General features: G+C 35.9%; 3 protein-coding genes across 3 annotated transcripts; 1 reads left to right on the forward strand and 2 right to left on the reverse strand.

Moving 5' to 3' along the window:
• Window positions 1-913: 913 nt before the first annotated feature.
• Window positions 914-1543, reverse strand: LOC141587605 (uncharacterized). Its single transcript, XM_074409080.1, has one exon. The coding sequence runs from the start codon at window positions 1541-1543 to the stop codon at window positions 914-916; it is 630 nt and encodes a 209-aa protein (XP_074265181.1).
• Window positions 1544-3826: 2283 nt separating this feature from the next.
• On the reverse strand, window positions 3827-8426 carry LOC141587606 (uncharacterized). The gene is made up of 5 exons (XM_074409081.1): window positions 8108-8426; window positions 7493-8004; window positions 6667-6898; window positions 4622-6489; window positions 3827-4162 (listed from the first exon to the last, which is right to left on the reverse strand). The coding sequence occupies exons 1-5, from the start codon at window positions 8424-8426 to the stop codon at window positions 3827-3829; spliced, it is 3267 nt and encodes a 1088-aa protein (XP_074265182.1).
• Window positions 8427-9718: 1292 nt separating this feature from the next.
• LOC141587608 (F-box/kelch-repeat protein At3g23880-like) lies at window positions 9719-10897 on the forward strand. Its single transcript, XM_074409082.1, has one exon. It carries the CDS (start codon window positions 9719-9721, stop codon window positions 10895-10897), a length of 1179 nt encoding a protein of 392 aa, XP_074265183.1.
• Window positions 10898-24719: the final 13822 nt, after the last annotated feature.

Genomic DNA, 24719 nt, shown 5'->3' on the forward strand with positions numbered 1-24719 from the left:
TTCGTAAATTTTCCTTATTAGAAATAGGGTTATGTGTAAATTTCGAGCTTCTTTGGTGCACAAGTTTTGGAATATTATTAATTGGGGACAAGATCATGGGAGATGGACTGACATGTTGAATTGTGAGGGGAGTAATCAAGGGAGGAGAAATCCTAGAGGATGGAATATTAAATTGATTGGTAATATTTCCATTTGAGGAGGGAATTGGAATATTCGATGCTTTTGTGATCTTTTCCTTAACGACAGGAGAAATATTAGCAGATCCTTCCTTGATTATGGCTTGATTTTTAATAAGACTTTCCTTAGAGACTGGACTCACCTCCTCACACATAAGTTCCTCATTATCAATTGGATTATCTTTTCCCTGATTTCCCATAATTTACATATTTGCCTCCCCCAAATCTCGTACACCAATATTCTCAGGCCCATTGACGAAAAACGCCTCCTTAGATTTTGCATTGTTGTTGCTTGCCTCTTGTTGACCTATCAGAACAGTATTGCTATGGATATGCAAATCTTCAAGGCCATTGACATCAGTCGAAACCATATCAAGGGCTTCAAATCTCGACCCAGAGCCTCTGTCAATTTTCACTCTAAACCCAGTGGATTTATGTTGTACTTCATTACTAGTAATCACGGGCTTATCTGCTCGAACATTCTTGCGTCTGACTGGCTTTTTGACATGCATCCAAGACCCATATGCCTCACTAGGAGCTTGAATGACACCCTTACCATTACCATTGTTAATGTTAGAGTCTGGGACTTCATTAACAACCAATTGACTAGTAGTCTCCGCATTCGCCTCAAACATCGTACAATTTGACTCATTATGGCCTAATTTTCCGCATTTATAGCATATCATACGGAGTCCCTCATATTGGATAATCCAAACTCTGCCATTCATTCGAAACTTCTAAAGCAAAGGTTTTGTTAAATCCACTTCGACGCTCATGCGAATGAACTGGCCTCTTTCCGCTAGGGCAGTTGGTTTATCAATACGGATTACTTTTCCCACTTTGCTCCCAATCTTCCTCAAGATATCCTCATGATAATATTCAACAGATAAACAAGGAATTCGTATCCATGTAGTCAGATGACGAATAGGTTCATCCGTAGCAACAAAGTTAGGAACCCATTTCCGAATGGTGAGGTAATGATCCCCAATCATCCAAGGGCCTTGAGATATCACGTGTTCATAATCCTCCTTGTTAGTGAACCTCGCCACATAGAAAGAAAACCCGACATCCATGAGTGATAGACCGCCTTTGAGAGCCCATTTCTTCTTTATCTGCCGTAGTAATGTAAAATATCCGATGTTTTTGTCAAACATCTTAGTGATGAGTGTATCCTTCCAATGCCTTCGGATCTTGATTTTTTCTGCCTTCGTAAGAAGAATAGTAGGACACATTGGGTCATTAGCGATATCATTGTCTTCAATGTCAACGTCAGACTCCTCTTCATAAGCCTCATTATTTGTGATATTGAAACTCATGCCTCGGTTGATAGCGAAAGATGGCGATCCTCCATTACTTAAAGACTCCATGTATGATAAACGAGGAGTCGGTCCTTGGTGGGCAGATTATGTGTTTTGATTCACAAAATTTGTTCCAGGGTTCTGATTCATTTTAAATTTCTTTGTAGAGCGGTTGTTTTGGTCATCTTCTGAATCGGGGGAAGAGGACGCACTTTTTTGAGAGAGCATAATCTTAGAGATGGAAGGAGTGTAAATCTTGCTTAATAACTAACTAATGAATTTAATGAGACACAGTTATGTGGGTAATTGTGTGAGTGTGTCGGTGTAAAAGTTTCCTAAAACTCGAAAACGTGTCTAGTTATCAGTATTTACTTGTCGTTTTACCGACTTAATTATTTGAATTTCAATTCCAATTTCAATTAGATTATAACTTTTCATCTTTGATATTTCAAATTAGTATAACTAGTTTTAAACCCGTGCAAAATTGCACGGGTATGTATTTGGGCCAGTATTAATGTTTTTGGATGTATATTTGTTTTTGCATTTCTAGTGTACTTATCTAGTTGGTCTAAATCTACGATCTACATAATTTATGTTTAAATTTGTTACAAACACGTGTTCACATACACTGGTTTATAAGGAAATAATGTAATCTACTATTGTAAATAAAAATTGCATACATAAAAAACTTTACATCCAGATAAAAGAAATAAAATCTAATATAATCAACTTTAACGTATGTATGTAATTCATTTGCGTTTTATGTTTGATCCCGTTTATAAATGTTATTCCTTCTTGAAATTATGTAATTTTATTATTATGTAATTTTGTTTTAAAAATTATGTAATTCAATTTCATTTACTCGCATTTGTAATTCATTCTGCGTATATGTTATTAATTTTATTTACACGGAATGTATAATATTATTTCATAATATTAATTCATAGAATTTTTTCATAATATTATTTCATAGAATTTGTTGTAAGACGGAATTTATTGCATGTTTGAAAAGGCGGAAACCCGAAGAAATAAATACATTGCACACTCACGGGTCCCACCATAACATGAATTTCCGAAAAAAAAAACTGCATTAATTACGTGGCGTGCCGAGGATTGAGTATTGTCTTTTGTATTAATATAGATAAGATTCCCGTGCTAAAGTGCATTTTTTAGATTTATTTTTTAAGGAAACTTTTCAATTAAATTATTTGCATAAAGAACTATACTTTTAATTTAATGTTATAATCTACTAAATACAATAATATTAATAAGAGGTAGAAAAAAAAGTTTACTACAGGTTACTTTTAAGTAAGTTATTTTATACTAATAAAAATAATGCTATATCATTACATCCAACTAATTTATGACATTAATAATACAAGTGAATTAGTTGTATAATCTAATTAAAATGCGTATTGACCTTAAAACTAAAATCGGTAAAATAGTAGGCTAATTCAAAATGGGCTATTAATAGCTTTTACTTTTACGTTAGGATAGAAAAAGGTGGGCTACTTATATTGGATACACAATTTACAATTCATCCAATCTTGTGGTTTGAGTATTCAGGTCTAACTAAGTAAAAGTTCTTTAGGCAGAAAAAGTAAGAGAATTTTTATTCTCTTAGTAGTAATAAAGAAGATTAGTTAGGTCAACCTTGCTCAGTACTCATGTGCCTTAAATACCTTCCAAATTAGAGCCGACAAACTATAATCATCTCGAGAAAATATCACATCACAATACTGACACAAAATTAACGGGTCTAGATTGAGGTTTAACGATGCATGCATTGATGTAAATGAGTCAACACGAACACTATATGAGATTTGATTGGGACGTGTTTATGTTGAGATCTCTAAACACGAAAAATTGCTAAGAATAACTTATTTATTTTAATTTTCCTTCACATAATTATATTCACACTCCCAAACGTTGATATGACATGATAACACGACATAAACTCGAAACAAAATTAATCGGAATGAGATGGGGATTAGATGACCGACCTATTTATGTAATTGAGTCAATACAAACACGATACAAAATTTTGTAAATCCGTTAAAATATTAAAGACACACGTTAGAAAAGTCGTTTATAAGAAAAAAATGTTACTCCATATACAAAAGACAATGGTTCCGAATGTTTTAAAATCACACACATTCTCAATGTTCATTCAGCTATCGAGTGCACTATAAAAACTCAACTTCCCCCAACTAGAACTGGCCATTAGCATAAGTTGACCCGGCCCGTCATTTTTTTTTGGGTAAAGGTAAACTTCTCATTATAATCAAAGGTTTCCCATACAATTACATATTCTCATGTCATACATAATCAGAAAATTTAATACTGTCTAATCTAATCAATCAAAGTTAATGCAGTAGCATTTCTACTTTTGATCTGTAGTTGCCCTACTCTCATTTTCATCTGGTTTTTGACCCTCTGCGGTATGCATTCAGGCCTAATGACAAGTCCATCCACCCTGCTAACATTGCGTGCATTCCAAATATTGTACATTAAGCTGGCTAAAATCACTGCTATGATCTTCTTCCTGCAGGCACTATAATCTCTTAAATGTACCCACCACTGAATCACCTCTGAATGTGGTAGCTCAAGCAAACACACATTAGAGACCAATCCTCTACATCTTTGACTGAACTCACAGGAAAAGAAAAGATGTTCATGAGTCTCTTCCTGTAAACCACATAGAAAGCAATTGTTACTCTGAATGATGTGCATCCTAACCAATCTATCCTGAGTTGTTAATCTTTGTTGAGCAATCAACCAACACAAAAAAGACTGTTTAGGTATGATCCACTGGTTTAGCATCCAGGGATACCAGGTCACCTTGCCCACATCTGGTTTCAGCCACTAGTACCCTGTCTGAATATTATAATGCTCTACATCTGCTCTGAAAATGTGATCTTTAAGTAATTGTTTAACCTTGCAAATTTTTCGCCAAGCCCAGCTACTTCCAACTCCTGGCTCATACTCTTTCCAATTAGCATTCTTGATGTAGATGGCATGCACCCATTTGACCCAAAGATGGCCAGTCTTTTTGGCCACCCACCAAGCATATTTTCCTATGGCAGCAAGGTTCTAAGCATGGAAATCTCTTATCCCTAGGCCCCCCTGATTTCTTGCTCTACAAACTGTCTCCCAAGAAACCAGCATTGGACTTTCCTTGGTGTCATTGCCATACCACAGGAAAGATCTACAAATAGCCTCCAGTTTTCCAATGACAGTTTTGGGGAGGATAAAAATTCTAGACCAATAACTGTGCAAGGAACTGAGAACTGCTTTTATCAAAACAAGACGTCCAACATAAAAAAGCTTCCCAGAACCCAGACCCCTGATCCTATCAACAATCTTATCCACCAGAATGTTACAGTCCATTACTGATAATCTTTTTGGTGAGACATTCACCCCCAAATATTTAAATGGGACAGTTCCTCTTTTCATACCAATGGCTCTCTCAATTTCAGTCACCAAATGAGCATCAATAACATTATAATAGAAGCTTGACTTACTACAGTTCATGGATAGACCAGATGACTTAGAGAACAGCTTAACAGCTTGTAACATCAATCCTACAGAGGCTCTCTCCCCCTTGCAAAAGAGGATGAGATCATCAGCAAAACATAAATAGGACAGTTTGATTCTGTTGCAAAGTGGGTGAAATTTGAACTTGCTGTGATTCTGAGTCACTAAAAGAATTCTATTGAGATATTCTAGACAAAGAGTGAAGAGAAGGGAGGAGAGGGGATCCCCTTGTCTAAGTCCTCTTTTGCCTCTAAAATATCCAAAACTTTCTCCATTAACAGACAGAGAGAAAGTGGGAGTGGTGAAGCATTGAACCAGGAGTTGGGTAAACTGTTCAGGGAAACCAGTGGCTCTCAACATATCTTCTACAAAATTCCATTCAACTGAGTCATATGCCTTTTGTAGGTCCAATTTCATCAGTATTCTGGGAGAACAACTCTTCCTCTTGTGCAATCTAACCAGGTCCTGACAAATCAGTATGTTCCCTACAATATCCCTGCCCTTAACAAAAGCACTTTGAGAAGGATTGATAATATGAGGAAGCAACTTTTCCAATCTGGTACATATCACTTTAGAGAGATATTTATACAATGTGTTGCAACATGAAATTGGCCTGAATTGCATAACATTATCAGGTATAGGGACCTTTGGGATTAGAGTGATAATAGTGGCATTGCATTGGCTCAACACTTTCCCAGACTGAAATGCACTCTGGACAGCAGAAATGACATCGGCTCCTACAACACTCCAATTGTCCTTGAAGAACTGACTACTATACCCATCAGGTCCTGGGGCTTTTGTCCCAAGGATGCTAAACATAGCAAGCCTGACTTCTTCCCTTGTGACAGGAGCAGTCAAGAGAGAACAGTGTTCAGGAGTTAAGCAATTTCCATACTTGACAATCCTCTTGTTGAGAGGCTTTACACTTTTAGAAGAGCCTAACATAATCTTATAGTAATCCTCAAAGGCTTTCTGGATGGTCTCAGGGGTAGAACATAGTTGATTATTGATATCCTTCACCTGATACACTCGATTATTAGCCCTTCTATTTTTAATGCTAGCATGGAAATAGGCCGTATTATCATCTTCACGTTGCATCCAATCTCCCTTTGCTTTCTGTCTCAAAAATTGATCTCTGGCCTTCAGTAACTCATCTAAATTCCTTGCACAGTCTCTCTCAGAGTGACAAAGATCTTCATTTAGTAGGTCATCAACCAGCAATTGTTGAAAATGATTTAGGGACAATTCAGCTACATGGGTGAGGTTTTCTATGTCTGCAAAATGATCTTTATTCAACGTTTTTAACCCAACTTTTAACCCTTTCAATTTCTGCACCACTCTAAACATAGGAGTGCCCTGAACTGGCTGTTGCCATCCAGACCTAAGAATGTCATTGTAGGTAGAGGCTAAAGACCACATATTGTAATATTTAAACGAACTACCTTTCTTTTGTCTTTCTTCTTCAAGGTAAATGAGGCCTGGGCAGTGGTCAAACATGCCCTCAGGTAAAAAGTGAACGTAGCTTTCAGAAAAGATGTCCATCCAGTCATCATTGATGAACACCCTATCCAATCTACTATAAACCTTTGATTGATGCTCATGCTTGTTATTCCAGGTGAAAAAAGCCCCCTTAGCACTAAGATCAAACAACTAACAGTCCTGAATAGTCTGCAGCATAGGTCTAATCTCAGCATGAGAAATAGGAGCCCCACCAATCCTTTCATTAACTGCCATCACAGAGTTAAAGTCCCCAGCAACAATCCAGGGTCCATTAGTCATACTGTGATAAACTCTTAAGCTGTCCCATAAAGGAAGCCTGTCAGCAGCTTTGTTTAGTCCATACACAACAATCATCCAAAAATTTTTCCTTCTAATTTTGTCAACCACCTTAAAATGAATACTCTAAATCTGGACATCTAGAATATCAATATCATACGCAGAAGGTTCCCACAAAAGCCAAATGCGTCCCCCTCTATGTAAGCTATTATTAGTGCAAATAGCCCAATGGTCTCCTACATTATTCCTTACTTTATTCCCATTACTACTTTTAACTTTTGTTTCTAACAAGCTACATAACCCCACTTTATTTAGTAGTAAGCTTCTCTTTATTTCTTTCTGTTTTGTAGGGTTATTCATTCCTCTAACATTCCATATGGAACACCTATCCATTGTCCACATAAGACTTGCTAGAGCCACCTTTTTCAACTAACCTATTCTCAGTTATCCCCAGTCTTGTTTTTTTTGCAAAGAGTGAGATAATGATTCCATAAAAGACAATCCTCCTGGTGAAAGAACACCTGGAGTAAAAGTCCTCTTTTCACCCCTATCATTCCTCATCAACCTGGTTAAGAATCTCCTAGGGAGAAAACTCTCCACCAGTGGGATTGGGGGCACAACAACAGGAGTCATAACCACCTCAGTGGCCTTGGGAGTCCTAGGGAGAGGGTCCTGCACAGGTACCTGTACAGGTGCTTTCTATACTGGTTTAGGAGCAGGTTTTTGCTGCTTTTGTGTAGGTACTACCTTAGGTTTCCAGATTTTCCTGACCGCAGGTTTAGTCATTCCCTTTCTACAGTTCTCAGTCGGATGTCCTAAACCCTTACAAGCAGTGCACTGTAATGGGAGCCAATCATACACCACCTTAAGCTGTTTAGACACTCCATATTCATTGAGAAAGGTAATAACAATAGGGAACTCTTGCCCAATATCCACCTCAATCATTATCCTAGCAAACCCTAAGAAATTCCTATGAACGGTAGCATCATCACACTTGATGAACCCGCCTACCACTCCACTCAATTTCTTTAGGCACTCTAATCCCCAATACTTAACATCCAAACCATATAATTTCATCCAAATTGGAATACGTTTAACATCATGCTTGATTAATTCAGTATCCTGTATCCATTCCTTAACAATAACAGGCTTGTTGTCGAAAAGTAGATGACCATTATTTAAAACAAATTGTTGTTGCTCTTTTGTTTTAAATCTGACTAGGAAAAAAACCATTAGGCATAAAAGAAATTTTATCAATATCCTGAGCTTTCCATACGCGATTGATAAACCCAGTGAGCACTGAACTCGGAGGGTTCGCACCAAGCACATAACAGAAAATAGAGGATGGCCAGAATTGTATCTGTCTGGCAACATCATCCTTAGTAATTTGGATCAGTGGTTGGACGCTCGTTGTTGCTGGAGGTGGCGGGACTGGTTCAACATGATCAATTTCTTCCTCCTCTAGTATCATCTCTAAGTCATCTTCAAGTTCTTGCGAAGAAAATTGCAACTTTCTGTGATGCGATTTTCCCTTCTTATTAGATGAATTCAGACTGAAATCATCCTTTTTTTGTGAATTTTTTGTGTTTTTTTGATGTGAATTCTTAGAATTTTTGTTGTTTTTCTTAGATCTAGCCATTGCCTGAAGATTAAGCTAACTAACAGAAAAGAAAGGGAGGTTTCTCTCTCTAAGTTTTCTCTCTCATCCTCGGTAAGAAAATTGCAACTGTCTGTGATACGATTTTCCCTTCTTATTAGATGAATTCAGACTGAAATCATCCTTTTTTTGTGAATTTTTTGTGTTTTTTTTTATCTGAATTCGTAGAATTTTGAAGATTTTTGTTGTTTTTCTTAGATCTAGTCATTGCTTGAAGATTAAGCTAACTAACAGAAAAGAAAGGGAGGTTTCTCTCTCTAAGTTTTCTCTCTCATCCTCGGTTAGAAACGACCCGACCCGTCATTAGCCCGTTATTTTAGGCAATTTGGCCAGGCCTGGGTCTTAAAATTTTCAGCCCAACATGCCTTGGCCCGCCATTTTAGTAGTTAAAAAGAATATACATAGGTGTGCAACTATCAGGTTGGCTTTTTATTTTTTCTTCGGATCAAACTGTATTATGTCATTTCATCCTTAGGAGGCCATCCTACAGTGGCAATAATTTTTTTTGTCAATTTGCTGCGATATTGATCGATTTTCTCCCAATGATCTTAGTCACAATGTTAGCTAGTTTCATCTAATCACCCAGAAGTATGATGTGTTACTCCGCAAGTTTTATCAAGGGTGAAGTCTACCTGCACAAAACCAGCTCTAATTTATAAGTTCGGCTTAACACCTTGTTCTATTCTATTCTCACAACTACCTCGAAATTTCATCTCCATTATATTATTGAGTATTGCTCATAACCATCGTATGTTACAACATAGGTATAAAATATGGAAAACATTATTGTTGAAGATACCCTTAGTCATCTTTTAGGCAAATTATACCATAAAACCGTGTATAATGTGTAATCAAATAAAAAGTGACCCAGGTTAAAACTTGGGTGATATTTCCGGAGATCCAGGTTCAAGCCTCCCCAAGAGCAAAATTTTCTGGACCCGAGGGTATCACGTACTGCCGAGGGTTTACCCAGTGCACACCAAAGGTAGCGGCTGCGGGTTCCCTCGTCGCAAAAAAATAAAAATAAATAAAATAAAAAGTAACCCGTTTTTAACATAAAATAAAGTCTTTTTTTCTGGACACTATAGATACTACCTTTTCAATTTCATAAACTAACATTGTACGGAAAAAAACATTCATAAAGAAACCCTACTGTCCAAAGATAAAACTTTACACAAGTCGGTAAAACTAGGGTTTTATTTCATCAGTTTATTAATCCCGGGTGAGAAACCCCTCTCTCAATTGCTCCATCATCTATCAACCGGAGAAAAATAATGAAGAGCAAGCAATCATCTTCAAATGAATACATACCCCCTAAAGTGTTTACTCAAATCCTCGTAAATTTGCCGGTTAAAAGCCTATTAAGATTCAGGTGCGTATGCAAATCTTGGCGCACCATTCTCGATAATCCTGATTTCGTTGACATGCATATTCAATTTTACAACCACCAAAATAAGATTAATTCGGATAAAATATTATCCCTCGAGGGTTTGGGACTCTATGGACGAGGTGGATGCTTGTTGACACTTCGTAAGGCCGACACTCTTTGTAAAACCAGTCAAATTTTCGAGTGCCCTGATAGCTACTATCTTCATGGAAGTTGTAATTCTTTACTTTTAATAAGCCGCCCTCAAAACTTCTTGTATGAAGGAATGAGATTGTATAACCCTAGTATTAGAAAATCATTGCTACTTCCTCGTTGTCCACTTTTACCACGTTACGAATGCCATACAACATATGTACTTGGATTCGTACCTCGCACTAAGGATTTTAAAGTCATTGCAATCTCATTAAAGCGTCCAGGTGTAGTCATTTCAGAGATGCGTCTTGCAGTTTACACACTTAGTGATCAAAGATGGGTTGTTAGAGATAACGGCTTCAATTTTGATTGTTTGTCCAATACACATTCGTTTGGGCCCTGTTATTTCTCTGAAGGCGCAACTCACTGGCTTGGAAAAGATCCATGTGAGAATAATAGTAATCGAGATTGGAAACCGACTCATCTTGTTTCCCTTGATTTTGATACGGAAAGTTTCACCTTTTTGAAACTGCCACATGCCTCGCCTGAAGCACAAAGGCGCCTGTTTCTTCTTGGTGAGTCACTCACGTTTTTCTGCATTTCTCCTGTTAGTCTCAAAATATGGGTGTTGAAATACGAGAGTGGAATGAGAGAGTGGACTTTATGGTTTTCAGGTCCTTCGAGTAGCGATGGATTTAATATGTTCTTTCATTGGGGTTGTAGAACAAGGCTGTTGTATTATAAGGGTGATGGTGAGCATGGTGGCACTCTTGTTTATGAGAACAAATCCTATAATATTGCTACTTGCGAAGTACAGTCAATTGCAAAACCTAGCTTTTATGTAGAACTGGAAACATATTCCGAGAGCTTAATTTTGTGCAAAGGATACAAAGTCGAGGATATGCCATCTTCCCCTTTTTGCTTGGATAAATAACCAGCCTAAATACAAAATTATGCTATCGAGAAGACTGAGTGTGGGTATCGTGTAGGAATTAGTTTGGGAAGACCCTCCGCTCCTAAATAAAGAATAATAAGTCCATCTCTACTTACTGCTCTTCGCATATGAGTGAATCGTCATCGACTAAAAAATTAGGACATTACAAGGAAGATATGGTGAGTTGGTGAGGGATGCTTAGATTAACATCAATAAAAAGCTAGTTTGTTTTTAGTTTAAGTATAGACTTACTTTGATTGACAATGAAGGTGTAGAACTTTAGTTATATGATATGTCAATTGCTTCTCTTGGTATCGCTTTGCTTTTGAGTGCCATTTTGGTGCAGACTTGCAGCTTCTGTTGGCTTATTATACTCGTAATTATTTAGCGCTGCTGTCTCTCTTTTAATTTTGTTTGTTCTGACTTGCTTCTTAACCTGTTGTCAACCATATGCCAATCCTATAATTTACAAACAAATATGAAGACAGTTAAATGTTGGAAAGTAATTTAACTCAATGTACCTGATGAAAAGCTAGAGCTCATTACCATTGCAAGTTACGATGTGCGAGCGTCCATGTTTGATGACGATGATGGTTTTTTTTTTTTTTTTTGCTTCCTCTTTGCGTTCGCCTTAGAATTTCAGACACGAATTTAATCAATTAATCAATCATCAAGATTAATAAGTTCTAAAATAGGTTAGTTAAGACTCCAAGCTAAGTTAGACCTACAGTTCTAGCCCAACTTGGATTTTCTTTTGCTTATCCCATAAGTAATACTACTGTAATAGTACAAATTCCAACATTATTATAATAATGAATTACTCCCTCCCAGTCACTATATTGTTCCCATTTGATATTGGCACAACACTTAAGGAAAAGTATTAAAATAGGAGTAAAAGAGTTGTGTGGGGTTGGTGATAGGAGAGAGGGATGAATTATTAGTAGTTAAATAAAGAATTGTGGGGCCAAAACATAAAGGAAAGTAATAAAATAGGGGTAAAAGAGTTGTGTGGGGTTTGGTGATAGGAGAGAGAAATGAATAAAATAAGAGTAAAAGTTTCTAAAAATAGAAAGGGGAACATTAGTTGAATAATCCGTTTTGGGAAAGAGGGAACATTATAGTGACTGGGAGGGAGTATTTTGTTAGGCACGGCGGTTTTCATAATAACGCCCAAATTTAGCACAAATTCTTTTGTAAGGACGTTTTATATATTCGCACTATTTTTAGAAACCGCAAGTGATTTGGCTCAAAATATTGGATGATTATGTTCTTCAAAGCGAGATTCTTTGAAGTCAGATGACGTGCAAGGCAAAACCCTTGCCACTCAAGAGTTATCATTTCTTTTCTTCTTCATTTGCGATCGATTTGGATTTGGATTTTTATTTAATTTCTTCTTGTCTAGATTTGGGTAGATTGAAAATTTAACCATCAAAACGCCGCATTATGATTAATTTTTATTTCTTTGCCATTCTAGACACGACAAACAATTCACTACAGGTAGATGTGAAGCATACAAGATTCTACCGCACCACGATCCTGTCGTTGTAACAAGAGGAAACTCATCGTTTTTATTAACTGATGTCAAGCATAAAACAAATTCACTAGAAGAGGCAGCCCCTTACGTCACAATTCACGGAGCCTTTGAGGTATGTGGTCCTGTTGTTGTAAAGAACATCAAAATTCCCAAAACTAGTCATTCAATCAAAAAACAATCAAATTTCAAAAGACGAAGATAGCTCATTCAACTCTGCGTACAGAGAAATTTACTCACATCAAGACGAGTAATCAATTACGGAGATCAAAGTTATTTTGCAAATCACACCCACAATTTCTAACTAAACAAATAACAATAAAAAAACTCTGTAACTTCAAATACTTAATTGTTCTAAAATTTAAAAAATGAAAGAAGTAAATAAATTACAGCCAATTCTTGAAGAAGGTTTTGAGGGTCAGGAGTCTGAAACAATAAAGACAGTCACAAGAAGGAGGCAGGTTGATTTCCTTGACACTAGAGAGTGGACAGCAAGGATCAACACCACCAAAGAAGCCGATAGTGTTGTGTGCTGGAACTGCATTCGAAATCCATTACCATACTTTGAGCTTAGAGTCGTAATTTTAATTTTCAAGCCGATAAAAGTATCACGCATCGATTAAGAAAAAAGTAGCTCGAAGTAGCGAGAAGACCTAATACGTGTCTTCCCAAAGATCATCCATGTGATTAGTTCGCGTTTACTTTGATTAGTATTGTATTTATTGCACAATGCCAAGCTCTCAAAATACGTTGCCACATCTACATCATGATGGCTCATAGATTTTCCAATCTCCCGTACTTGGCAAGTAGCAATATTATAGGACTTCGTCTCATAAACTAGATAGCCATAGCGTCCACTCCCTCTTTCCACTCTCCTGTTTCAAAACCCATATTTTCAAACGTATAGGAGAAATACAGAAAAACGCTAGTGACTCTCCCAGAAGAAATAGAGACCCTGAAGTAATATAAATATTATCCAACACAACCGGCAATTCCAAAAAGGTGAAATTTTCGGAATCAAAATCAAGGGAAACAAGATGAGTCAGATTATCAAATTGATTACTAGAATCCCCAAATGGAGCATTTCCAAGCCGGTGAGTGACCCCTCACGAAATAATACGGCCCAAACAAATTCTCAAAAGACGAACGGTCGATATTGAGGACATTATCCCTGACAATCCATTGTTGATCACTAAGTGTGTAAACTGCAACACACAACTCTCCAACCGCTAAACTGATAATGTGTTTAATTGCGATTGTGATGATTTTATAATCCTGACTATGAAGCGCAAATCCAAGCACAAATTCCGGCAAGTACTCGTCAGGCGGAAGTAGGGGACAAGGAGGAACTCGCAATGATTTTCTAATACTCGGATTGCATAATTTCATTCCTTTAGACATGTAGTCTGGAGAGAGGTTTATTAAAATCAAAGAATGACATGTTCCATAAATATCGTACTCTTCAGAACTCTTAAAAATCAAATCGATGTTCTTAAGATTGTCAGTCTCACAAAGTGTCAACGAGCATCCTCCGTTTTGCGTGCCTCCCAATCTCTCAAGGAATAATAACTTACCCGACGATTTGTTATTGTTGCAAAATTGCAAGTAGATGAAATTAGGATGATCGATAATGGAGCACCAAGATTTGCATACGCACCTGGATTTTAATAAGGTTTTAACCGGCAATTTTGCGAGAATAAGAGACAATACATCGGAGGGTATGTATTCATTTAAAGATATCTTCGCCAAGTTGATGTTGCTGCCACTCTTTTTTTCTATGATTGATTGATGGAATTCTAGGGTTTTTTGCGAAATAAGCTGTTGCCTTTGGGATTAGAGATTATTTATATACTCCTTTTTTTTAGATATATAACAAATATTATTATACAATTAGTTGTATAATAAGCCTTGTACAACTCTATACATTAATACGAGTTTATGTGCAATTTTTTTGAGTTTGTAAGAGTTTATTTTTTTTTTAAATGTTTAAGGGTGCGAGTTCAAAAACTTTAAAGCATAAACAAAACTCGAAAATTTTAACACACTGATCGGATTCTACATCATACAATTGGTTGTATAATCTACTAATTAGTACAGTCCTACCGATTATATACTCTTTTTTTTCCATTATAAAAGGTCGTCGACGTTTTATAGCGAATTATCAATGTTTTTTTAAAAAAGACCAAGACTACCCTTTTATCCTCTCTCTTTCACCCCCAAATTCTCCCAAAGCAATTAAAAACAAAAAAAAAAAGAATACAACAGCTTGACTATCGAAATCAGATATTATAACGAAAATTTTTCATGGTACCCTCGAATTTTGGTAGATTACACATAATACCCCTAATTTTAAGTTTCTACATATAGTACCCTTGTGTTTACTCTTTTTTCATAACGCCGTTACTCCTATGAGTAAATAGATGAGTAATTAAGCATTTCATGCTATTTGTGTTTTGTTATTTAGATATTAAATGTTAGTTTATTAAATAAAAAATGAATTTGGGAATTAGATGATGAAGTGTTTGTGTAATAGACTAATAATAACAAAAGAAAAGGGCGTCACAAGTCATATGAGTAATGGCGTTATGACGGAAGTTGTCAAATGGTATTCTAGGAAAGAAAAAGGTGAACACATGTGTACCATTTGTAGAAACTTAAAATTAGGGCGTCCACATCATCAAAAATTAATTTAGGAAAGTATCATAAATAATAATTTTTGATGTAAAAAATAAAGTGGAGAATCTTTTAATTATTATATATTTCCTAAATTATATTCAAGTGATATTTCCAATTTTTATATCAAACTTTTACACTTCATTTAGCAAAAAAGTATCGTTAAAAAATATTAAAATAATATAATTAGTTTCGTGGTAAAAAAATGTTATCATTAGAGTATAGATTTCATATTATTTGCACACATTAAAACTTCTTATTATGTAAAATTGTGTAATTTTTTTAGTATGTTTTGTCCAACATTGGAAAATAGTGTAGGTGTGGTGAATATATTACATATAAATAGAAGAATTGTCCCACATCGAAAGATTCGTATAAGGTGATATGATCCTATGATTATAAATAGGAGGCATATTTGGAACTTATGTGTCCGCCCAAAACTTTTTGAGTCTCATAAATATTATTTTAAAGATCTCTTAAGATTTTGTATCATTATGTATGATATGATATAAAAAAATAAAGTGGAAATCGTTTGGAGCTACCCAAAAAAGAGTTAAGAACATGAACAAGAAAATCAAAAAATACAAAACTAAAAGTTTTACTAATGGTAGTATCCTGACACAGTACAAAACTAAAAATTTTACTAATGATTGTCTTCTGAATGCAGTAATAGAGCGTTAATGAGTCGTTATATGTATCATATAGAGATCCCTATCTAATGATCGAGACTAAGTGGTTTTACCCCAAAGAAAAATAATATGTATAAATTAGTAGTTTTTTTAAAGAAGAGACATGTCGTTTTTGGTATGTTATATTTTTCACATTGAAAAATAATATAGGCATGATGAACATACTAAGTTTTAATAATTAAATTATGTATCTCACATCGAAAGAATAGTATATGGTAGGGTGATTCTATAAATATAAATAAGAGGCATATTTGAAACTTAGGTATTAACCCAAAATATTTTGATAAAAAAGATATGTACTTTTTAGTATGTTATATGTCCCACATTAAAAAATAATGTAGGTGCACTGTGGTGAATATATTATGTAAGAACTGTCCCATATATATACATTGGTTATATTATATTAAAGTGATGTCTATAATTTTGATATAAAAATTTTATATTTCATTTGACAAAAAAAATATCGTACGAAAATTATATAATTAGATTGTGACAAAAAAATGTTATCATTAGAGTGTAGATTGTATTGTATTTTCTCATTATTAAATCGGATTGATGTCAAAGTAGGTGCGGAAAAAAATGATGTACTTAGTATGTTATTTGTCCAACATTGAAAAGTAATGTAAGTGTGGTGAATATACTATGATTAAATATTCTTATGATTATAAATAGAAGTCAAAACACAAAATCTTTTGATTCTCTTAAGTATTGTCCGAGAGAGTTCTTAAAAGAGTTTGTATTACTGTCTCTACAATAATAATTTCTAACCTAAGTTAATCTTTGGAAAATCTTTTAGTTATTATAATATATATACTATATATTTCTTATTTTATATTCAAATGATGTTTCTAATTTTTATATAAAAACTTTTACATTTCATTTGGCAAAATAATATCGGTAATAAAATTTTGAAAATAATATTATAAGATTCATGGTAAGAAATGCTATCATTAGAGTTTATATATATTTCATATGATTTTTACATATTAAAGATAGTGTATTTCATAGTATGTTATATGTCCCACATTGAAAAATAATATAGGTGTAACAAATATACTACATATAAAAAATAGAATTTTCCCACATCGAAATATAGCATAAGGTGGGTGATTATATGATTATAAATAATAAGCATCCTTGGAACTTAGGCATCAACCTAAAATCTTTTGAGTCTCTTAAATATTGTCTTGGAGAGCTCTTAAAAGTTTATATCACTATATTTTCTACCTGTAGATTTTATATGACCCACATTGAAAAATAATGTATGTGTGGTAAATATACTACGTTTAAATAATATAATTAGAATTGTGTTAAAAAAAATTCTATCATTAGAGTATATGTTTATGTCATTTGCACATATTTTAATTATGATAAAAAAAAATAGAAAACAAACGTATGAATATTAATAGATAATATAGTATTTGCTTATTATTAAATCAGGTTTGATGTCGAATTAGGTTCAAAAAATACGGTGTCCTTTTAAATATGTTATTCTTCTCATATTGAAAAATAATGTAGGTGTGATAAATATATAGTACGTATAAATAGTTGAATTGTACCACATCAGACGATTATCATAAGGTGGGGTGATCCCGTGATTATAAATATGATTTATCCTTAGAACTTAGGTATCATCCCAAATATATTGAATATCTCAAATTATACTTATTATATAATAGACTTTAAACATAATTTTGAATTTAATGTTAAATTTTAAAGTTGTAACATTTTTTTAGATGGGATAAAGAGCGATAAAATGGTCAATATTATAACGGAAATTTTTCATGGTACCCTCGAATTTTGGTAAATTACACATAATACCCCAATTTAAAGTTTCTACATGTAATACCCTGGTGTTTACTTTTTTCATAACGCGGTTACTCCTATGAGTAGCTAGATGAGTAATTGAGCATGTCATGCTATTTGTGTTTAGTTATTTAGGTATTAAATGTTAGTTTATTAAATAAAATATGGATTTAGGAATTAGATGATGAAGTGTTTGTGTAATAGATAACAAAAGAAAAAGGCGTCACAAGTCATATGAGTAATGACGTTATGACGAAAGTTGTCAAATGGTATTCTGGGGGAAGAAAACGCTGAACACAAGGGTAGCATTTGTAGAAACTTAAAATTAGGGGTACCATGTGTAATCTATCAAAGTTCAAAGTTACCATGAGAAATTTCCAATACTATAATGACATAGTTAATTAAATTTTAATTTAAAAGAGAGATATTCATACCAATAAAACAATAAAGGGGGTATTATTTTTTAATTGTTATTTTATTGCCAAACCGTCAAACTTAACGTCCATTTAACATCCTTTACATTAGAGGTACCACAGGCAAAAAAAATGGAACCTCAAGGGTACCATAGGCAGATTCTTAAAAGTAGGGGTAACATGGAAAATCTTACAAAATTAAGAGGTACCACGGGAAATTTCCGTATCTCAATTATGATTAAAAAAAATTGAACAAAAACATACAAATATTAATGGAGAGTACTTGATCATATTATTAAATTTAAATATAACTGTTAGATTTAATGAGTCCTAATTGTCCGTATTCGGTATTTGGGATTTGATTGGATGTCGAACTAAGTGCAAAAAAGATGGTGTAATGCTGAGTATGTTATTTGTCCCACGTTGAAAAACAAAGCAGGTTTGATGAATATATACTACGTATAAATAGTAGAATTGTTCCACATCAGAAAATAATCCAAGTTTGGTGAATATATTACTTATAAATAGTAGTGATAAATTAACTAACTTATAATAAAAAAACGTTATAAATATATCCATGGATTAAAACGAGATTAAAACGCTGGAAATCAGTGGCAAACAATACGACCAATCTTTTTTATTGTATCTCCCATATGCATTAACAAGATTAGAACGTAAGAAATTCTTACATTATAAAACGTTGACTATACAAAAGCAAGTTACGTCTTTTTTATTAAAAAAACATCGGCAATTCGTTAAAAAATGTCGAAGATGTTTTACAGTTCGGTTGTTTTTGTAGTAAGTATTTATTTATTAGACCGTTTTCCTCTCACGACCCCTTATAAGAGGCTACAAGCTTGTGACGTAATAATGCCGTCACAAATGAAATTTTTTGTTTATTTATTTATCGAGATCTATCTTTTGTTTTTCTAAACGTTATGTGGTAAATCGGTTTTTTTAAGAACATGTACGCTTTAAAAATTTCGAATACCGAAAAAGAAAAAAAAGCTAAAGTAAGATCATCCACATTCCAAAGTATGAGTCATCTTCATAAGGTTGACCAAGACCCTGAATTGCTTACCTCAAATATGACCAAAGTCTAGACTTGTCAAAAGTATACCGAACCCGAAAAACCGATCGAAAATATCCGAATCGACACCTGACCGTACACCCGAAAGGTATAACTGAACTTTACCCCGAAACTTGAATCGACCTCAATTGATTCGAAATCGAACCGAATTTGTAATATCCGAAATAGACCCAAGATCGAATGAACCTGAACTGTTTCAACCTGAATTGTTTTAATCTGAACCGATATATACCTGAACCGATTTCAACCCGTACATTGATGATAGAAACCCAACATTGAAACCCGAAATGACCCGAATGTACCTAGGCGTCACATTTAGGGTGTCTTTTTGCACAAATACTATTATACAACTGGTTGTACTAGAGCATTGTACAACCATAATCAATCTTGCTGGGCTTATGTGTATTTTTGTCGAGCTCTTATAATTTTTTATTTATATTTTAAATTTTTGATGTCAAAAATTAAAATTTAATTGAGCTCCTATATATTATTTTTGAGTTTCATTATAATTTTTTAAGTTCAATATTTTTATAATGAAACTCAGATTCTTTTAAACAAAGCTCATTGTAACACCCCATGTTAATTGACGAGGTCCAGTGATAGGCTTAAATGACTAGTGCTTAAAGGGATTTGAAGTACTACTCATATCAACAAAGTGCACTTTCTTTTATGGGCATCCATGCGAAAGAACACCAAAGTTAAGCGTGTTTGGCTGTGAGTAGTCTTAGGATGGGTGACCTCCTGGAAGGTTCCCGAGATGCACATGAGTGAGGACAAAATGTGCTATAAAGGACCCGTGTTGATTTGTGAGCCATGTACACAACCTGGTGAGCTATCATAAGTAACCGCTACCGACCCGGTTTGGGTCGGGGTGTTACAAGTATTGTAACACCCCTAATTTCCATAATATAATTCTATAATTTTATTTTCCCATATTTTATATTTTATTTTCCGGGAAAATATCCGTCTCTTTTCTTTTGGGCTCCTTGGGCTCGAAAACGGTGAAGACCCGCTCTTTCCTTGGGTCTCACGTGATTTTGATGTAGATGGGTAAGTTTTGGGCCTAAGCTTGATATAAACCCATGAGCTTTTCTATAAATAAGAAGAGAATCAAAACCCTTGCTCTTCTTTTTTCATAATTCTCAAAACCCTAAACCTAATTCTCTCCCCCTCTCTTCCTCCCTTGTGCCGTGTGCCTCCACCCTTCCTAGGGTTTCGTGCCGTGCCTCTTCCTCCTTCCTTCATCGTCTTTCGTGCTTAGATCGATCCTACTTCTTGGATTTATCTATCTTTTTCGTAAGTTTTTATGTTTCGCGTAGTTTTTATAGTTTTTATATATATACTTAGTATATTTATTGGATTCGTTATCTTTGGCACGTGGGTGATTCAATAAAGGCGTGGAAATTGCACCTGGAGAAGACGTTTATATCGTTGAAGACGATCTTTAAGATTATTTGCTTAATAAGGTAACTAGGTGTTTTCTTTTAATTGTGTTTATGCCAATTGATGTAATTAATATGATTTAATGATTATTTTACATGATTGGTACATGTTTGATTATTTGTTGTCATGATTAAATATGTTTCGCATGGTTGTATATGTTTTTATGCATTAATTATATATCGTATGTTGTTTATGTGTTTATTATGGATGTCATGAGCGTAATTAGGGTTTACGAATAAACCCTAATGGCGGCATGATAGACGGCCAAGAGTGCTCTCCGAAGTTATAGCTAAAGGTAGTATAACCTTGATGATGATTCAAGGATTATAGCTGAAGTTAGTACAACTTTGGGTACTTACTCTAGTTATGGCTGAAGCTACTATAACATTGAAGTACGAGGTAAGGTTATAGCTGGAACTAACGTACCCTGAGATTTATGGCTCAAGGTTATGGTTGGAACTAGTATAACTTTGAGTTTCGTGTCAAGGTTATAGTTGAGGTAAGTATAACTTCAAGTTATATATGTTGAAGTTATAGTCGAGGTTAGTATAGCCTCACATCTAAAGTTCATGTTATGGTTAAGGTTACTATAACATTGATCATTAGTAATTGCTTCATATGTAGAGTTATATCCATTTGTAGTATAACATTATGTTAACTTATGTCTTTGGTTACTCTATTCATATGATAAGTGGTACAGTCAGTTACATTATTTTACGAGTTGAGTCGTGACGTTTGTTCATGCATTGTTGGTGCTGTCATTATACTGTGTACTTGTGATTTGGGTTGGTTGTATAGATGACGATAGTATCGGTTATATACTATCGGAATTAACAAACGCTACCCTTCGGGGATTCTTATGGTCTATGGTCGGGGGGAGAGCAGAGGCAGTTCGTTATACGCTCTATTCCCCGAGTGTCGTTCGGTGTAGCAGAGGCAATTCGTTAATCGCTCTGTGTTTCACCGAGAGGTCTGGCCAGGTCTTAGGCATGTAGGCAGTGGTTATACGCTACACATAGTATGGATGCAGTTCGTTATACGGCCCACAGTAGATGCAGTTCGTTATACGGTCCATACCGACTATGGAGGCAGTTCGTTATAAGCTCCATATCTAGAGGCAGTGCGTTATACGCTCTAGTGGTTAGAGGCAATTCGTTATACGCTCTAACGGTGTTCATTCTATACACTGTGTTTGTAGCTAGGGGCAGTTCGTTATACGCTCTAGTGGTTGGAGGCAGTTCGTTATATGCTCCATTAGTCAGAGGCAGTTCGTTATACGCTCTGAGGGTTGTTTGGTTTGGTCGTGGTTACATCGAGTTTGATTGTCCTAAGTTTCTACATGGTGTCTAACATGGATTGTTGTCATATGTCGTCTCATTTGGTTTAACTTTGGAATTTTTAATTAGGTGGTTATCCTAATATGATCTTGTTTGATGGTAAGTTGGTGATGAGTCTTCATGAGTATAGATGGTCTCATATGTTTACTAGTTTTGCATTACAATTGTTATTTATTGTTAGTTATATTCAATTGTTGTAAACATGACTGGGAGAGCATCTAGTTACTCCCGACTGATTGTCGACCCCCATTCTCAGGTTGTTCAGATGTTGCTGTTTGGTTGATGCTTGCTTGGGGAATGTGCGAAGCGAGCTTAATAATAATTAGGAGTTGCTTTATGTTTTAAGAACCTATGAATAATGTATTAGTTGTTTTGGTTTTAGTAGTGATCCAGATTGGTCAGGTGTTTCCGCCACCTTGACCCTTTTATCAGTATCGTACTCTGATATTTATTTTATATAAGTTTTTCCTTTGTTTTATAATCCGGGTTGTTACAGTTGGTATCAGAGCGAACACGCTCCCAACTCTTGCTTAGTTGACGACTAAAATAAATGACTTAGTTAATGAGTGAGAGTAAATGGGGTAGAAACCAATAGGATTTGTTGGTTTTCTTATGTTTGAAAAGTGTATGAGTAGTTGTTTGGAATGATACTTAGGTTCTACCACTTATAACGAGATTTCGTTCTTGCAGATGGTGCGCAACAGAAATGGTGAGTCTGATGCAGATCGCATCAGGAGACTTGAGGCCGCTTTGGCATCTATGGCCGAAAGTTTCACTAATCACCTCAACAACAACAACAATAACAACAACAACAACCATCCGCAACCGACCGTGTTTGATCGCTTTGCTCGTCACCGTCCTCCGACTTATGATGGTGCGAATGATCCTACTGCTTTGGAGGCTTGGATTCGAGAGATCGAGAAGTTGTTCCTCGCCATCTACTGGATGTCCCGAGGATCAGAAGGTGGATATCGCCACCTATTATCTGAAGGACGAGGCCGACAACTGGTGGGCTCTTGCTAGAGCTGGTCTGGAAGTTCAACCAGGATATGGTTGGGCTGTCTTCTCGGAAGCTCTGAAGAAAAGGTTTTATCCCGAGGAAATGCGCTGGCAGAAGGAGCAGGAGTTCCTTCGTCTACAGCAAGGTTCCATGACCGTTGAGGAGTACACCAACAAGTTCGTAAAGCTGTCACGTTTCGTTACTTCTGTAGCTATGGACGAGGTTTCGAGGACTCGTTGCTATGAGAAGAATCTAGCTCCTAAGGTCCGGACTGCTATGTCTGGCATTCTTTCAAATTCTTTCCAACAGGCTTATGATCGTGCTCTTAGTATCTATGATTCAGTTCTTGCTACCGAGGCTGAGGAGAGTGCAAAGAATAAGTTCGTGAAGAGGCCCTATGTTGCTCCCAGTGCTTCCCAGAAGAAACCGAAGTATGAGGCTCGTTCGTATGCTACGCGTGATCAAGGTCAAGCGAAGAGGGACCTTACTTGCAACAAGTGTGGGAAGGCATATCACCCGGGTACGACCTGTGCTACTGGTGCCCCGATCACTTGCTTTACTTGCAAGATACCGGGACACAAGTCTGTTGATTGTCCCCAGAAGCCCAAGGTTGATGCTTCTAAGGCTGATGCTGCAAAGACTGGACGAGTGTTCGTTATGAGTCGTGCTGAGGCAGATGCTAATCCAGATGTGGTTACTGGTACCTTTCTCGTTCATTCTTTATCTGCTTTTGTTGTTTTTTGATACGGGTGCATCGATGTCTTTCGTATCCGAATCCTTTTCCGTCCGTGCTGGACTCTCTTCCTCTTCATCCGTTTATACCTCTATATCCCTTCCTACGGGTGAGATTGTTTCTTGCTCCGTTCTTTTCAAGGACGTACCTGCCAGTATTGCAGGGGCGATCCTTCCTGCCAATGTCGTCCAATTCAAACTCGGAGAGTTTGATGTGATTTTGGATATGGATTGGTTATCTCGCTATGACGCTAGGTTCCTGTGTCGTGATCAGAAGATCGTGCTTAAGAGTCCCACAGGTTCGAGAGTTTCTTATCAGGGTGTTAGGGTTACACCTACTGTCAAGTGGGTTTCTGCTTTGAAAATGGTTAGCATGGGTAGAAAGGGTCATCAGATCTATCTGTGCAGTGTTCATGGTGTTTCAGTTGAGCCTAAGTTAGAGGATATCCCTGTGGTTAGGGAGTTTCCCGATGTCTTTCCTGAGGATCTACCTGGTATTCCTCCTGAGCGAGATGTAGAGTTCTCGATTGAGTTGCTACCTGGAAATGGTCCCATTTCAAAAGGTCCTTATCGTATGGCACCTGCTGAGTTATAAGAACTCAAGAAGCAACTTGAGGAGATGATCGATAAGGGTTTTATCCGACCGAGTGCTTCGCCGTGGGGTGCTCCTGTGTTGTTCGTCAAGAAGAAAGATGGTAGTATGCGGTTGTGCATTGAGTACCGTGAGCTGAATAAGGTTACTATCAAGAATAAGTATCCTTTGCCGAGGATCGAGGATTTGTTTGATCAGCTCCGTGGTTCTAGTGTGTTCTCGAAGATCGATCTGAGGTCAGGTTACCATTAGATTCCAGTTAGGAATGAATATATTCCTAAGACTGCTTTTCGTTCAAGGTATGGACACTATGAGTTCGTGGTGATGCCGTTTGGGTTGACGAATGCACCTGCTGTTTTCATGGATAAGATGAACCGCACTTTCAGCGAGTATTTGGATAAGTGTGTCGTGGTGTTCATAGACGACATACTGATTTACTCGAGACACGAGGCTGAGCACGAGCATCATCTTCATGTTATATTGGAGATTCTACGATAGCAGAAGTGGTATGCCAAG

The sequence above is a fragment of the Silene latifolia genome, chromosome 6 (genome assembly GCF_048544455.1).
Source record: "Silene latifolia isolate original U9 population chromosome 6, ASM4854445v1, whole genome shotgun sequence".
Taxonomy (NCBI): Eukaryota; Viridiplantae; Streptophyta; class Magnoliopsida; order Caryophyllales; family Caryophyllaceae; genus Silene; species Silene latifolia.